At 59.1% G+C, this 15,903-nt stretch overlaps 1 protein-coding gene and 4 non-coding genes across 6 annotated transcripts; all 5 read right to left on the bottom strand.

Annotated features, from left to right (window-relative positions):
- Window positions 1-9,017: 9,017 nt before the first annotated feature.
- RPL3 (ribosomal protein L3) lies at window positions 9,018-15,890 on the bottom strand. Of its 2 annotated transcripts, none has more exons than XM_040490790.1 (10): window positions 15,766-15,890; window positions 14,607-14,799; window positions 13,676-13,844; window positions 12,979-13,114; window positions 11,679-11,865; window positions 10,953-11,113; window positions 10,409-10,510; window positions 9,838-9,933; window positions 9,323-9,442; window positions 9,018-9,118 (listed from the first exon to the last, which is right to left on the bottom strand). In XM_040490790.1, the coding sequence occupies exons 1-10, from the start codon at window positions 15,766-15,768 to the stop codon at window positions 9,074-9,076; spliced, it is 1,212 nt and encodes a 403-aa protein (XP_040346724.1). In that variant the 5' UTR covers window positions 15,769-15,890; the 3' UTR covers window positions 9,018-9,073. The 2 variants fall into 2 exon arrangements, with proteins under 2 accessions (XP_040346724.1, XP_040346725.1); XM_040490791.1 differs by having other exon boundaries at window positions 15,762-15,833.
- Window positions 10,052-10,145, bottom strand: LOC121041135 (small nucleolar RNA U83B). Its single transcript, XR_005795581.1, has one exon. It is a non-coding gene; the product is annotated as a small nucleolar RNA U83B (small nucleolar RNA).
- LOC121041136 (small nucleolar RNA U83B) lies at window positions 11,536-11,629 on the bottom strand. Its single transcript, XR_005795582.1, has one exon. It is a non-coding gene; the product is annotated as a small nucleolar RNA U83B (small nucleolar RNA).
- LOC121041138 (small nucleolar RNA U82P) lies at window positions 13,115-13,169 on the bottom strand. The gene has a single exon (XR_005795584.1). It is a non-coding gene; the product is annotated as a small nucleolar RNA U82P (small nucleolar RNA).
- Window positions 15,210-15,273, bottom strand: LOC121041126 (small nucleolar RNA SNORD43). Its single transcript, XR_005795573.1, has one exon. It is a non-coding gene; the product is annotated as a small nucleolar RNA SNORD43 (small nucleolar RNA).
- Window positions 15,891-15,903: the final 13 nt, after the last annotated feature.

The following is a 15,903-nucleotide window of genomic DNA, read 5'->3' as shown; positions in this document are numbered from 1 at the left end:
TGCCTCAGCCAGCGCAGAGGGGAAACCGAGGCAGGTGGGGGTCTCCGTCTAAATCAAGAACCTGAATCGCCCCCCTCCCCGCCCCCGGCGGATTCCAAGGGTCCTCAGCTCTGATGGAGGAATGTCAGAGCCCAGAGAGCCACAGGGGAGGGGCCTGGGTCAGCGCTCGGAGGGCAGATGGGAGCGGAGACCAGAGAGGGAAGTGGTTTGCCCAAAGTCACCCAGGACGCTGCAGCATACTTTCTTATTGCCTCCACAAAGGCTCACTTCCAGGGCCTCCTCCTCCAGGAAGGCTTTATAGATCGCGCTCCCCTCGGCCCCTTTGCCCCTTAGGACGTTACCATTTCACACAGAGCAGTGTGCCCTAACTGCTGTGTTCTTACAGGTTTTGTTTTCTAAGTATTTTTGCGAGAAATTGTCTCATCTTTCCAGCCTATGCTATGGTGGTATCCCTCTATCGGCCTGGAACCAGAAGCCTTGGGTTGAAGCTTCCACGCCCCTGCTCAGACACCTGCCGTGGCTCCCCCATGCCCGGACACGTGCAGGCAGGCACTTCAAGGACGGGGGTCCTTGGTCCTACTGGGCATAGGTCTCGCCGAGTTCCTGGCAGGCACCGCCAGGCCGTCTGGCTCCCTCCCTGCCCTGCTCCGGGCAGCCCGTGGCCCTCCTCCCTCCTCCCCTGGACAAAGCAGCCTCATCCCCCAGGCCTCCGCTGAGACCACCTGCCGGGTGCAGGTGCCTCCTGGGGCAGCCTTGGACTTTCCTCTGCGGCCCTCACTTCTCGGCCCCCTCACTTCTCGGCCGGTGGTGGCCTCCGCCCCGGGGGGCCTGCTCCCCGCGGCTGGCCTGGGTCTCACGGGGCCGGATCTGAGACCAGTTCCGAGGTCCTCACGGCTGGCCTCAGCCCCTCACATGCTCTTGCCCTTCAAATCCTGCAACAATAAGGAGGTGGGGTTTTGTCCGATCCTCCCCACTTTGCAGACTCCGAAACTGCAGCACAGTGTGACTACATTGCTTCCTCAAGGTCACACGGTTCATCAGTTGGCAGAGCTGGGACCGGGGACCCTGAAAGTCGGGCTCCAGAGGCCACACGCTCTTCCGTCAGGTCACACCACCCAGGGAGGGGGAGGACAGAGCACTGAGCGCCACAGGGCCCTGCCAGGGAGTCTTGGGGAGCCAGGACCAGGGACTGCTGAGCCCGATGCCTCCTCGCTCAAGCCCCCGAGGCCCTGAGGGGGCAAGTCCCCTATTTCAGGACTCTCACGGACACAGTGCACAGACACACACACACACACACACACACACACGGCAGCACACGCACGGCGCACGCATGCACGCTCGTATGCACACGCACACATGCACCGAGGCGCATGCACGCCCCTGGAACTAGCTGCAGGAAGCCCTCAGCTGCCCAAGCCTTTTTCACTTCAGCTTTTCCTAAATTTGCCTTGAGGAAGTTGTGGCCGCCCCGGAGCTCTCCCCTCTCCCTCACGCGCTCCAGACCACATCCCTTCCCTCCCCGGCGCCTCTGGGACCTGGAGAACAGGGCCGCAAACAAGGGAACGGGGAGAGACCGTCAACGTGATGAGGAAGGCCGTTGCACACGAGGTGGCAAGTGAGAGCGCCCTGGAGAAGAGAAGGGGTGGGCACAGTGGGGCGTGAGGAGACCAGGCGGGGAGCGGGTTGCCGATATCACTAGGGGGTCAGGTCAGGAGGGGCCTCGCTGTGGAAGGGGCCTCTCCGAAGGCTTCTAGAGGAGGAGCATTCCAGGCTGAGGGGAGAGCCAGTGCAAAGGCCCTGAGGCAGCAGCACGCCTGCCAGGAGAGAGGAACGGAGAGGCCCAGAGGAGTGCAGGGAGTGAGGGACGTGAGGTCAGGGACCGGGCACCTTGGTGACTTGGGCTGGTGCTCTGCACTCGATGGGAGCTGTGCGGGGTTCGTAAATATGGTCACGTGGCACAGCCAGCGCCCCATCCACGGCACAGGACACTTCTTCTAAAATGGAGACTCTGCACCGAAGGCTGCAGTTGGACTCGGGCTTTAACGGGATCATTCTGGCTGCTGAGTGGAGAATAGGTATGAGCCTCCAGAAGGGAAGCAGGGAAGCCAGACGGAGGGCAAGAGAGGGTGGGGCGCCGTCCCAGAGGCAGGACCCCCGGCTTCCACCGCGTCCGGGGCCACCCTGACCGTCCGGGTGACCCAGAGAAGACCCGTCCGCTCATTCTTAAATTCGTGTGTTTATTCGTGCCTTCGGTCAACTAGGTATTCAAGAGATATTTGTTGTGTTGAACACCTCCAAGCGCTCAGCACTTGGGGGCGCAGAGGGCACAAGAAAAACAGAACAGACACAGAGGCAGCCCCTGACGCACGAGGTGGCCATGAGGCTGGGAAGTTGGACACGGAGCCCAAAGCAGCAGGAACACTAATGCTGAGGGAGAAACTGAGGCAGCAGGAAGAGCTGACATTAGAGCACTCTGATATGGGGGGGGGCGGGGGGCCCCGGGCAGGGGTTGTCTGGGGAGGCTTCCAGGAGGAGGTGACACTGGAGCCTGGAGGGCAAGGTGGTGTTGCCCTCTGCAGAAAATAGGGAAAGGATTCTCCGCAGGGGAACAGCCTACGCAGAAACCCCCTGCTTCTACGAAAGGCTTCCTTCCCGTTCCCTCCTCCAGGTAAAGGGGCCCAAGGGGGCCTGGGGGTCAAGCCCAAGTTCCTCTTCTGTGTCCTGTAGATGCGAGGAGTCGATGAGCCGATGCACGACGAGTGCCACGCGTGGTGCCTGGCACACAGTGTGCACGGGCCAACTCCCCACCCCCACCCTCCCCATCCTGGTCTGGTGAACCGGGGCTCCCTGCGGTGAGGTACAGAGGAGGGTCTCAGGGAAGACCTCCCCCAACCTGCTTCCTGCTGTGCCTCAAATTTCTCTATTAACAAGCTCATTCCTTTGAATTGCACTTTCCCACCCTTCTCGAACCATCCATTCCATTCAGGTGAGCCGTGAGCCGGGCATGACTCGGCCTTCACGGCTCGGCTCAAGCCTCCCTCTTGCAGCAAGGCTTCCCTGATTGCTGCAGCCCATGGAGTCTCCCTCCTCACTCTGCACTGGCCTTCGGCTCTCAGAGGCCCAGCCCCGGAGCTGAAAGGGCGCGCTTCCGCTTAGCGCCTCTCAGGCCCCTGGGCCTTTGGATTGCTTCCAGGTTTCTGTTATCGATCAGGATTTGAAAGACGAAAGCGGAGCTGTGAACTCCCGAAATTCAGAGCCTCATGCAGACCAGCTCACGCTGAGAGCCAACCCAAACAGCTGTGGGCTGCTTTGGCCCTTGGGCTGGCAGTTGCCACTTCTGGCCTGGTGGGGCTCGGGTGCCCGACGAGGACAAGGACGAGGCAGGGCCACGTGCTGGCTGCAGGAGCCTGGCGGGGTCCGCTGCCCTCTCTGAGCCCTGGTTTGACTGTCTGGGAAATGGAAGTGATTCCGCCTTTTCCATGGGCCCGTCCGCCCATTCAGTGTTTACTGATGGGGAGTGGGGGCCAGACGGAGAGCGAGGACTCGGTGACAGCAGCCGCCCGCCGGGGCACATCCTCCACCCGGATCTTCTCTGTGGCCCTCCCAGGGCTGTCACAGTGCTGGGGAGAAACAGCCGGTCTCCAGCCCCGGCCAGCTCTCTCCCACGTACCGCGCGGGGCCACCGCGGCACAGCCGGGAGGCCTGGGCCAGACGACGCTGGTGGCCCCACATGGCCACATGGTCAAGACAGCAGCCCGTGAGGACCTGCTGGGCAGACTGGGGCCAAATGAGGGGGAGGAGTCTTGGATGCCGCCCCAAGGTGCCCGACACAGGGCGCTTAATAAATGTTTTCGACGTCTGAATAAGTGGACATGGGCAACGCGGAGCCACGGAAAGCTTTGGAGCGGGTGAGGGCCTGCCCTTGCGTAAATGTCAATGCACAGTGACTTAGATGGTGCTGGTCCCGGGGAGGCAGGGCAAAGTGGCAGGCACAATGCCAGCTCGCTGTGCTTGTCATACCGGAGCCCACCGTCCACCCCCGCTCTGTGCCCCAGGGCGCTGACCTCTGCGGCCACCTCTGGGGACGACCTCAGCCAGTCGGGTTCAGCCAGCAGGTGGCCAGCAGGGGGGGCGTGGCGTGTCCACGAATGCTTCACCACCGGCCCTCCGGAAGAAAGGCCCCGATGTGTAGCGTTTGTGGATTTCCCCCGACGTGAATCCTTCTGGGCGGGTGGAGACAGACTCCCAGATGAATGAGTGACGCCACGTGTCCTGGTGAGCCTCGGTGTTGTCGTGCCAGTGTGGTCACGGCCCCCGGCCGTCGTGGAGATGTGTGGTTGTGTCAGTGTGGAGGGGTGTCCGTGGTTCAAACGGGGGTGACGATAGACCTCCCATCGAGGGGAGGTTTTTGAGCGGCACGGGGCACATCCTTGACAGGCCCGGCACCGGTGCCTGGGGAGTCTTCAGACGGTGACCGTGGCCTGGGTCCCTGTGTTGTGCCCCAGGCTCTGAGGAAGGGCCGGCCACGGGAAGGGTGGTGCGTGCTGGGAGCCATCGGGGACGAGGTGGTGGCCAGCGAGGATGGGGAAGTGGCGAGCGGGCTATCTTTAGCATCTCCTCTCAGAGCCCTTTTCCTCTGCCTGCTGCGGGGGCTCAGGAGGCAGCGAGCGGGGACGGCCACTTCTCCATAGTCCTATGAAGCCTGGTAGCCTGAGGCCAGCCGTGGGGCCAGGGCCCCCACCTGTCTGCAGCGGCCCTGTGGGAGGCATCCCCCCCCCCCCGCCACGCCCCGCGCCCATCTGTCCCGGCCCGTGGTGTGCGTCTGTGAGGGGCAGGGGACAGAGGGACGTTGGTGCTGTGGGTGTTGCTGGGAAACGCTGTCCCTCCCCTTCCTCACCAGCAGCCCCCAGGCACCTACATGGTGAGGGCGGCGCGGTGCAGGGGTTAGCGCTTACCTTCTGGAGCCTGGATTTGAATCCCTGCTCAGCACTCCAGAGAGTCCCACGCGAGGGGCCCTAGGCAGCTTGCGTTTTCTCATTGTGAAAACGGGTGGTAACAGGGGCGCCAGCTCCCGACCCACGGGGCTGTCGTGACCGCTCAGGGAGACAGCAGAGGAGATGCCCCCCAGAGCATAGTCCAGCGCTGTGACCTCCGAGGACTCTCTGAGTCTCTCTGGGACCCCCATTTTCAAATGGGACTAATGGTTGTAAGGGTCAGAGTCACTCCGAAAGGGTCTAGCACAAGCCTTAGCACACAGTAGGTGCTCACAAATGAGTACTGTCCTCCTTCTCCTTCTAAGCCACACTGCTTTTGCAGGCCCCTCGTAGCAGAGGGTCGGGGCGAAGAGATGCCAGGCCTCAAATCCCAGCCCTCCCAGTTATCTGCCGTGTGCCCTTGGGCAAGCTGCTCATTCATTCGGAGCCTCAGTTTCTCCTCTGCAAAATGGGGTAGTAACAGAAGCTGGGTCAAGTGGTGCTCCCGGAGACTGAGTCTATACGCGTAAAGTACTGAGGACAGTGCCTGAGAGGAGGTGAGGTATTCAGGCTATTACCACCTGCCCACCAGGCAGTGCCCCCTGGAGGCAAAGCCAGCGTGAGCGCGGCTCCTCGCGAGCCAGGGGCTGCTGGGCCTGGACCCTGGGCAGCGCTGTGCGGGTGGGTCGAGGGGGCCGACGGATGAGCTATGGTAAGGATTCTGCATTGTAACAGTTCTGATCTGCTACGAGGCCCTGGAAGGTTCCTGGAGGCCGCCTCCCTCGCTGTCACTTTCCGGCCTCCCCCGGAGTTTGAGTCAGGCCCCTCTCCTCCCGGCAGTCCAGCCCCAGCCCGGGCTTCTGAGCCTGCTGCTGAAAGGGCAGGGGAGAGCCACCCGGTTTCCTGGGAGCAGGCCGGGAGTCTGGCCCCGGGGAGGGGACGTGACGCTGGAGAGGCTGGCAAGCCTCGAGTACCAGCCTATGCGGCGCGACACCGCACAGAGGGCGGGCGGGGACTCGGGAGCCTCAGACAAGTAGGTGCGCGCTGAGAGCAGATGGGGGGAGGGCGAGGCACAGGGCTGGGGCCCCCGGGGCTGGGGTCGGGAGGGCCAGCGGGCCAGGCAGCGCAGCAGCCCTTGCTGGCAAGGCCGTCTGTGAGGATCTGGGGAGGAGGCGGAATACTTTGGGGGTGAGCCCAGGAAGTGCAGCCAACAACTCACCCCTCCACCCCCCAAGGCCATCCCCAGGTGAGCTCAGCGAAGTCACTAGCTCTGTCGTGCCTTTTAAGGCAATGGTGGCTCCGGCCACCTCCCTGTTCCCACTTGCTCAGAAATTCCCAGCAGGTTTTTTTTTTTTTTTTTCAGGAGGAATGGAATGAGACTCCTTGTTCTGTCACCACAGGATTCCAGCGAGGCCTGAGGGTTCTGGTGACAGGAAGCACTCAGGAGCACCCTCAGTGACATGCAGGCAGACTGCGGGAGACAAAGACAGCTGTCCCACCCACCACAGGCTCACACAAGTGCCAGGAGACCAGTGCTGGGGCACCCGACAGGCAAGCACGGGCGGGTCCCCGAACGCAGGGAACGTTTACTGAGCACCTACTATATGCCAGGCCCTGGCCAGGTAGGCAGCGGGGATCCAGTCCCACCTTCACAGACCTGCCTCCCTCCGGAGTTCAGATTTGAGCATGGAAGCCTCGCCCACCTCAGGGACTTTGCACCTGCTGTGCTGTTGGGGGTGTTCTGTCCGTGGAGCTCACTAAGGCTGGATCCTTCGCGCCCTGTCTCAGAGCGTCCTCCCCACACCCGCGTAGCCCAGTGGCCTGTTTTGTTCACTCCTAAAACCGTCTTGTTTACTTGTGTCTACGGTCTGCGCACCCACCAGATCAGCTTGAGCAGGGACTTTCAGTTCCCCACTGCTCCCCCAGCGCCTGGAGGTTCTCTGGATTGGAGTGAAGCTGACCCCACACGTGTGGCCGGCCCTTCCCGCTGCCCCCTGCCCCAGAGACCCTTATTATTCACCCTAAAAGCCCCAGCTTGTTCCGTTGCACCCACTGGGACACTCTTTGCCATTTGGTCCCGCTAACAACCGCTGAGATCGTGAGTCACCAGCAGATGAGGTGGGGGCTTGGAACTGCTCTGGGATGTGCTCAAGGTCACTCACTGGCCAGGGCCAGGACAGGAACAAAGAGAATGGGGACATGAGGGTATGGTCAACAGCCAAGGGCTCACTCAGCCCCTGTCGAGTAAGCCTGCCCCCGCAAAGGGCTTTCTGTGCCCGTGTCATGTGTTTGGGGACACAGAAGGGTAAGGCGACAGCATGTCACCTGGAGATGTATGCAAGGTGCTGGATGCTTGTGCGCATGTCCTCGGGCTAGGAGCACACAGGATACTTTTCTGCCCTTGGATGCTGAGCCTTTGTTCTCTAGACCCACATCCGGCCATCCTGGCCATTCCGAGTGGGCAGAGCCCTGGGGACAGGGGAACAAGGCCCAGCCAGGACATCTCAGACCAGCAAAACCTCCCCTACCTGGGCTGGGTGGGCAGCCGGGCCCCAGGGCTGGCCTAAGGGTGGTGGGGACGCCTGAAGGCTACAAGGCCAAGGGAAAGAGGGGGTGGGTGGTCCTGCCCAGCTCACCATCCTCTCCAGAACCTGATTGGGTTGGGAGATTGACTCTGCCCCAGGGGACTAGGGGCCTTGGACCAGGTCCTCACCCCTTCCGGCTGTGGGCTTGACTCCCAAGACTGGGGCACCCTGGTCAGGAAGTCCTGGTAGGGAGAGGACACACTGTCTTGGGACGAGCCCTGGGGCCCTCCTGCAGGGCCTCAAGGGGCCGGTCCAGCAGGGTGCTGCCCACTCCCCCCACCTGGCGGTTCTGGCCAGAAGTGCAGCTCCAGAACCAGGATCCTGAGGACCCAGGGCGGGCGGCGGTGCTGCGGCAGCTGTTTTCTCCAATCAGCCAGCGGCTTCGAGCCCATGCCCCTGGGATTCACAACGGGCTCGAGTTGCCAGGCAGAGGACATGACGGGAGGGCCCTGTGCTTAGAGCTCTTCTCAGCCTCATCCACTCATACGGGCATCATGCTAACCAAGAACCAGAGGGACAACTTGGGCCCCCTCTAATCTACCTGGCCCTGCACCACACACATGCAATCAGTCTGTGCACTACCCCTGTTCTCAGGAGGTGCCAGAAGCCGGGGGGGGGGGGGGGGGGGGCGGGGCGGTGTCACCTCCCCAGGACACACCCCTGGGCTGCCAGCTGTGCCAGAACTCACAGGATTGAAGTCACGGGGGTCGGAAATCAGAGATTAGGGCAGCCACACCACTGCCCACCACTGTGGGGATCCCAAGCCTGGAGGACAGATACACAGGGGAGAGGCTGAACCATTCTAGGCCAATGAAGGGTCCCAATGGCTTCCCAGCCGGGTAGAATTTCACCTCTGCATGCCCGCAACCTTGTAAAGCAAAGCTGGGGGAGCAACTAACCAGAACCTTCCTCAGGGTACATTCCCATGTTCTACCAGTTTCAGTGCGGGGCACCCCCCCCCCCCATATCAAAACCCGGCTGGTTAGAAAAGAACCTCAACAAGCCCCAACTGGAATCCAATCCCACGTATCCCATGTGGATTAGTGAACTAGATTACTTATTCTTATACTCAAAGCCAGGGTTGGCCCTGCCGTGCCCATCAGAACTCCAAAGCCAACGGGGAACACGAAATCCTCCCTGCCTCCCTCCCCGTGCGGTGTTACCACCCAAGCTGTGCAAACACAATCACCCTCTACAGCAGAGCCTCAACGGGTGACAGGACACATTTGCACAAAGCCTGCCGCCCCAGGCCAGTTTCAACAATTCGGGGGCAGACCCGGGCTCCGCTTCTAGCTCCCATCAAGCCCCACCTGCTCCAGGCACGGGGCCAGATAAGATGGTAGGGCAAAAAACATGACATTTTGCTAAGGAGCCAAGGGCAACAACTCTCAAAGCACAAGAACCCTCCTGTGGCCACAGTGGAGCGGCCAGACTGGGAAGCAAAACCGGAGGCAGGGGGTCACTGGAAAACTAGTTTTATTGAGATCCCACCAGCTGCACAATCTGCTCCTGATGTTAAGCTCCTTCTTCCTTTGCAATTCGGTCTTTCTTAAGTGGTCCCTGTGGAGAGGCGCAGGGGGCAAGGTTAGATAGAGGGGGAGGAAAGAAGCTGGGCACGAACACCCCCACCTATGGAACCAGAGATCCTGCACTGTCACAAGCTCAGGACCCCCAGGAGCCAGTGCAGTTGGGCAGGCTGAAAGGAGACATCCCCGGGGAACCATCCCAGCCCCAGCCAGAGGGCAGCAGGGTCCAGGCGCTCACCATGAATGCTTTCTTCTCCTCCACGGTCTGGAATCGGCCATGGCCAAACTTGGAGGTGGTGTCGATGAATTTAAGGTCAATCTTCTCCAGAGCCCGCCGCTTGGTCTGCACCAGCAAGGACTGTGGGCCAAGAAGGAAAGGTCAGTTACAGTTCACAGGCCCCTCATCTGCGAGGGCACAGGATCGCCAGTCTCAATCACAGCCCCTCCAGAGCCAAGAGGGACCCCCTCCCACACCACCTCTACTCTAGCTGGTCTTACCCAAGGATCTCCCCCTGGAGGCCAGAGCGATGTAGGAAACACATGAAGAGAGAAGCAAACAGCTGGGCCAGGCCAGACTGAAATTCCTCCTCCCAGAACTTCAAAGCTCATATTCAAGGGAAGACCAAGCCCTGTCCCCCATTTCTTTGAACTCCCCTCAAGGAAGTGTGGCCCTGTGTCCACTATCGACTCTCCTCCACTGGAGGCCCGAGCCCTGCCTACACCCTGACCACCAGGAAGGGCCGCCAGCCTCACCTTGCGAAGAGTGAGCACTCGCTTCTTGGTTCCCACCACACAGCCTTTCAGCATGACAAAGTCATTGGTCACTTCACCATAGTGGACAAAGCCACCCTGGAAAGAGCAAAGCCATCAGATCAGGACAGAGCAAGTGTAAGGCTAGAGACTGATCAGACAACACACAGGGACTCCTTCAGATTCAGGTGCTCCCCTGCCACCTGCCGACCACAGGGCTGTTCTCAGAAGGAAGGCAGCAAGGAACGTTTCCGCAGTTGGACTCGGGCGCCGTGCCCAGCGCTCATTCCAGAGCCTCATCACTGAACAGCTGGGTCTGAGATCCCACTTCTCACCAGCCAGCCCCAACCAGGGCACTGAAGACGTGCCATTTACAAGAACAGACGGCTGGATACAGTCTGTAGGAGACCAGTTAACAGACTGAAAACACAGCCTCGGTGAGTCAGCCAGGACACAAGAGCACCAGGGTCCCACCCCACAGGTGAGGTCTGGCGCAGATTCACAAAGAATGAGAAGGAAATCCCCGCCGGAGCCAGGACTTGAGGCTTTGAGAAAAACAGTTCTCATTACTCACCAGAGGGTTGATGCTCTTGTCAGACAAATCATAATCAGTGGAAGCATTGTTCTTGATCAGCTTGCCATCCTTGATGAGGTAGCCCTGGCCGATCTTGTAGATCTACATAAGGGATGGACCGTAGAAACTTAAAAGGAGAGACAGACTCCAGGAAAGCAGCTATCACCTCAGTCCTAGTGATGGGGCACCCCAGGCTAGGAGCAGAAAGAAAGGCTGGCTGGGCCTAAAGATACCGCCACGTGTTGGGAGACAGCGGCCCCCCCAAAACCGCAAAGGAAAGGCCAGACGTGGCTCTCATCTTTGGTCACTCGAAGGGTCACAGCTGCACCAGAACCACCTTCGATGGCACCTTGTAAACCACTGACGTCCAAGAGCCAAAACCGTGCCCCATCAGACAAGGTGAGCAACTCCGGTCCAAGTGCAGTCCGGAAGCTCCCGCACAACGGAGCAGTGCTAACAGGAAGTGGAAACCGCACTCCCAACACTGGGCTCGTCTCTCCCTTCCAGGTTTAAAGTCTCCACACGAACCCCCTTGGCACCTCACCTTCTTGTTGATCTCAGTGCGGTGATGGTAGCCTTTCTGCCCCGCCCGAGCCACAGAAAAGGCCACTCGGGCAGGATGCCAGGCCCCAATACAGGCCACCTTGCGCAGCCCTCGGTGGGTTTTGCGGGGTAGCTTCTTCGTGTGCCAGCGGCTGGTGACCCCTAGAACAGACACAAGCTTGTTACCGGGGTGTCTAGAACGCCTGCCAGTGGCCCTTTCCCACTGAGTGCCCAATTTGAGTTCACTCGACACTTGAGTATAGACAGTCAACACCCACATGCACTAGGTGAGTGAGGGACAGGAAGGCTTAACATACACGTGACCCTCTAACCCCTCTTATTCGCTCCAGTGGATCACCTGCCAAGACGTAAACCTGTTCTCAACTCAAGAGGCCTGGGAGAAGCGGCCGTGCACTAGAATGGGAACACGCGCACTTCACAGCATGCACCAAGTTCTACGCTGTCGGAGGCTGACCCAGTTTCCGAGTCCCCTCCGCCTTCTGCGTCGAGCTCCAAACGTAAGGGTTCAGATGTATGGCCAGATCACCCCCAGTCCTCCTACCTCCCTGCCACTTGACCACAGGGCTACTCCCAGAGACAAGGCAGGGAGGAAAGTTTCTGCCATCTTACTCGTGAGATGTGCCCAGCACTCCTTCCAGAGCCTCATCGCCAAAGATCCGGACCGGAAACCGCATCTGACCACCACTTGGGCCGCCGCAAAGCTCACCTTTGTAGCCTTTGCCCTTGGTGACGCCGATGACATCGATCATCTCGTCCTGCCCGAACACCTGATTCACAGGCACCTGCTGCTCCAGCCTCTCACGGGCCCAGTCCAGCTTCTCGGCCACCGTGCCTCCGTTCACCTGGATCTCCATGAGGTGGGCCTTCTTCTGGCGTAGAGGGAGCAGGCGCATCTAGGAGGGAATCGATACGGCTCAGATACCTGAGCTTCAACTCTCCTCCGGTGGCAGAACGGCTTGGCAACCTTGAACCGCGTGCTTCTCTACTGGCAGAAATGAAAAGGCTCCTCCCTGTATTAAAATCCCTACCGGGTACCGTTCCCCTTTGCGATTCTGATGCCGAGTTCACCATCGGGATGGACTGATCCTTCACACACGTGGGCCACACCAACACAAGCAGACCTGACCAGATCCCGGGACCAACTGGCCCTATGTTCCTGATCATCATGCTTTCTGGTTGCTTCCAGTACTGCCCTCGTTCACCCTGGCAACCTATCTTGGCTCTACTGACCGTCAACAAGCCACTCACATTGTGGGAGAGGGGAAATAGCACCTCGGTCAAGAGATAAGCTGCAAAGTTAGGGAAAAAAAGAATCCAAACCTAAAGCGTTTCGTTAAGAGTGGCCCAGTGCTGTCCTATGGAACTTTCTTCAGTAACGGACACACACTACAAATCTAAGCCAAGATGGTCATTTTAACCATACTGAAACTAAACAACTTAACAATCAGGGGTGTATACCCAGAATAACGACTCAAGCAAACTGCAGAGGACGTAGTCATTCTACAGCCAAAGGGTCACGGCAAGTCAGATTTGAAGCGCAAACAGCCAGTGACCTACTACTATTTTCGGTTAAGCATTTCACAATGTCAAAGAATCACTAGTTCCTTCCACCACTTTTCCTAAAATGGGGCACGGTTTCCCAAATAAAAAGCCTGGAGACACAGCGCCCTCTGTTGGCGACAGAAAAGCCAACCCTTAGGCCTGGAGGAACCGGGCTGCCTTCTCAGGTTAATAGACTTAGCCTGGCCTCGGGAATCCAGGGCAGGTGGCGCACCGTGGCGCTGCATCACTTCAAGCAATCCCCAGGCTGCTCGCTGGCCCATCCATCGACAAGTTTAAGGAACTGGAACCGATCTTACCATCCCTCCAAAATCCCTACACAGTCCATTTGAGGTGAGGAATCAAGTCAGAAGAGAGCTAGGGGGCTCGGTTCAAGTAGGACTCCGTCTCCCTAGACAGGAAGCACTGGCGCAGTCCCCCTCTTGTGCGTCCTGCCGAGCGCTCACCTGAGTGTGGGCGATGACGCGGATCACCTGGCAGTACTTCTTCATGCTGCTGAAGTCCTTCTCTAGCTGCTTCTTGCCATCATCATCCTGCCACTTCTTGCAGTACTTGGTGAAGGCCTTCTTCTTGGACTTATGCCTTCAGGAGCAGAGCAGAGTTGGGGAGGGGGCGGGGCGCAGGCCTTCATCACTCCTCCAAGGGGTGAGCGGAAGGCACACTGGCACCACATAGGGATGGGGCTCATTGCCGGCTTCTAAGGAGCCTTTTCCACCGGCAAGCGGAGCCTGGATGGAGCTCATCGGGCAGAGCCGAGCGGAGCTGAGCAGAGGTCCACAAAATTAATACAAGTCACAAACATTCAAATACTCACTAATTCTTGCTCCGACTTAGCCATTAACCCGACCACGCTCCCAGACTGAGGACTGGGGGAGTTAGGCACTATCTCAGTCTCTAGCCCTACTCTCCGTACTTCCCAGCAACCAAAAGAACACGAGAACTACTGAGTTCTCGGTCAACACCCACTAAGCTGAACAGGAAGGTCTAGAGGTGCTGCTCAAGGTCTGTCCCCAGGAACTGTTCTGCTCAGGACACCAACTAAACCGGACGCCAGAGCAGTTCTAGTTCCTCCCCTGCTAGAGAGAAAACCCGCACAGGGCCCCGACCCACAGAGCGCATAGCCTCCTCGTCCCTGTCCCTTACCAGTTCTTATAGAAGCGCCTTTTGCACTCATCACTGATGTGCTCAGCGAAGATGGTCTTAAAGGTACGAAGGCCTCGAGGGGTTTCCACGTAGCCCACGACGCCCACAACCACCATGGGCGGGGTCTCCACAATGGTCACAGCCTCCACTACCTCCTTCTTGTTCACCTCTGTGGAAGAGAGGGCGGTCAGAACGGAGGGGGACAGCCAGAGTCGCCGAGGGATTATGACGCTGCGTCTGCAAGTGCCCACTTCAATTAAAGAAGGCAACGTGCTCGAGGTAACCAGGAAGTTTGCAGAAGCGGGATCCTTACCGGCAACCTGGACTCCCAGGGGCCAACTTCCCGCATGCGTTTTGTGTTTCTTTTTTTTAATTTTTTTTTCAACGTTTTTATTTATTTTTGGGACAGAGAGAGACAGAGTATGAATGGGGGAGGGGCAGAGAGAGAGGGAGACACAGAATCGGAAACAGGCTCCAGGCTCTGAGCCATCAGCCCAGAGCCTGACGCGGGGCTCGAACTCCCGGACCGCGAGATAGTGACCTGGCTGAAGTCGGACACTTAACCGACTGCGCCACCCAGGCGCCCCAACGTTTTGTGTTTCTAACTCAAAAAAGTATCAGGACTCTAAGGCAGTGCGATTTTTCTACTTTGCACTTCACAACCAGGGACACGGGCAGTATTCAGGGTTTTAGAGTTAAGGCTCACAGGGACGATCTCCCAAATTAGCATACTCCTATGCTATGGATCTTTTAAAACTTATGTTAAAGTTCCCGGACTTCAACACATCCCTCCACCTACAGCAATGCCAGCCATCTACAGCCCGAGACACCGATCCCACCAAGAGAGGGTCTGCACCAACTCTAGTCCGTCCCCATCCTCGGCTCCTAACCACCACCACCCACCAGCTCCGAGGATGCAGCCTATACTTACTGGATCCTGGCCTGTCGACCTCCCGCACGATGTGAGTCATGCCGGCCTTGTAGCCCAAGAAGGCGGTGAGGTGGACGGGCTTTGAAGAGTCATCCTTGGGGAAGCTCTTCACCTTCCCACGGTGTCGGCTGCTGCGTTTCCGGGGCAAGAAGCCCAGGGACCCATGCCTGGGAGCGGAGAACTTCCTGTGAGACTAGGAAGAAACAATCCACGTTAGCACTCAGGCTCATCTAAGTAGCTCACTTCCGACACCCAGCGTGCCTCAGTTGAACGCTGAGTCCACACCAGCGACCCCATGAATTAACGTGCTAACGTGCGGGGCTGGGTTCACTTGCTTACAGGGCCACACATCCTAAACGAGTTCTATCTTTGCCTCGAAACCTCATTTTGTAACCCAAGCAAACGTACTTTCTTCTCTTAACAGGACAAAGACACACAAGGTGGGGGGGAGGGGGGGGTCATTGAAATCACTTCACACAGGTGCCTTTATAGTCGAGTCAGCAACAGTTTGACCACAAAGAGACTTCTGGGACAAGCAGCTGGCACTACAGGTTCCCCAGGCCGGACTGGTAACACGTAGAGGCCACCAGAACCCGACAGAGCCAAATCAGAACATGACAATCAGCACGGAGTCTCTGTCCGCCCGTCAATAAGTTCATCATCTGTGGTTCCTCGGAACTCCAGAGGCCTTACGGTTGTAGGAACCGTCCCACCCATTTCAGCCCGAGGCCTCGGCACCCCTACCCCAGGCTCCCCTCCCGCGCGCTACGTGGATTTCTGCACCTCCCAGGTTAGCACGAGTAGTGCCTGGCGACCTCACTCAAGAGCCCCCTGGCCTACGTGCTCAGACTCTAAACCGGATTAACACTAAATCGGGAAGGGCGAGACCCGGAAAATTATCTGGCACTTGAGAATTTTCGGGCTCGGGAACTCCAAACCGGAGCCAGGCCCAAGGGCTTTCGCCAGCCGCCTGGCGGGCCCCAGGTCAAGCACAGGCCTCGGGTCTTTCCAGAAATAAGCCTGGTTGGGGGTGTCGCCGAGTCCCCCATGCTCGTTGAGCAGGCCCCCGGCGCCCGCCGAGCTGGGATGGCGGCGATGCGCCGCGGATGGAGTCGTGCCGCCGCGCCGACAAAGAGGGGAACGCCATGATAACACATACCATCCCGCCGCCGAATGCTGCCGGTAGAGGTCGGGGCGCCGCCGGCGAGCCATTTATAAAGCCCCGCCTGGCTCCGCCCCTTCCGGCGTGCGAGCGCGCGCCCGCGGCGGACGCCGGGTCGTGGGGCGGGTACGGGGC

This window comes from Herpailurus yagouaroundi, unplaced genomic scaffold, assembly GCF_014898765.1.
Source record: "Herpailurus yagouaroundi ecotype Mexico unplaced genomic scaffold, PumYag 182, whole genome shotgun sequence".
In the NCBI taxonomy this organism is placed as follows: domain Eukaryota; kingdom Metazoa; phylum Chordata; class Mammalia; order Carnivora; family Felidae; genus Herpailurus; species Herpailurus yagouaroundi.
Note: the sequence above shows the minus strand (reverse complement) of the source record. Positions and strands in the feature narration are given on the sequence as shown.

Bases quoted from the DNA above. Each gene is read 5' to 3' on its own strand.
- RPL3 (XM_040490791.1), bottom strand. From the start codon at position 15,818: ATGGCTCGCCGGCGGCGCCCCGACCTCTACCGGCAGCATTCGGCGGCG. The intron at 11,114-11,678 runs GTGAGCTTTGCG...TGTCTGTTCTAG, and splicing joins CAAGGGCAAAGGCTACAAAG to GGGTCACCAGCCGCTGGCAC. The intron at 9,119-9,322 runs GTGAGCGCCTGG...GCCTCTCCACAG, and splicing joins AGGAGAAGAAAGCATTCATG to GGACCACTTAAGAAAGACCG.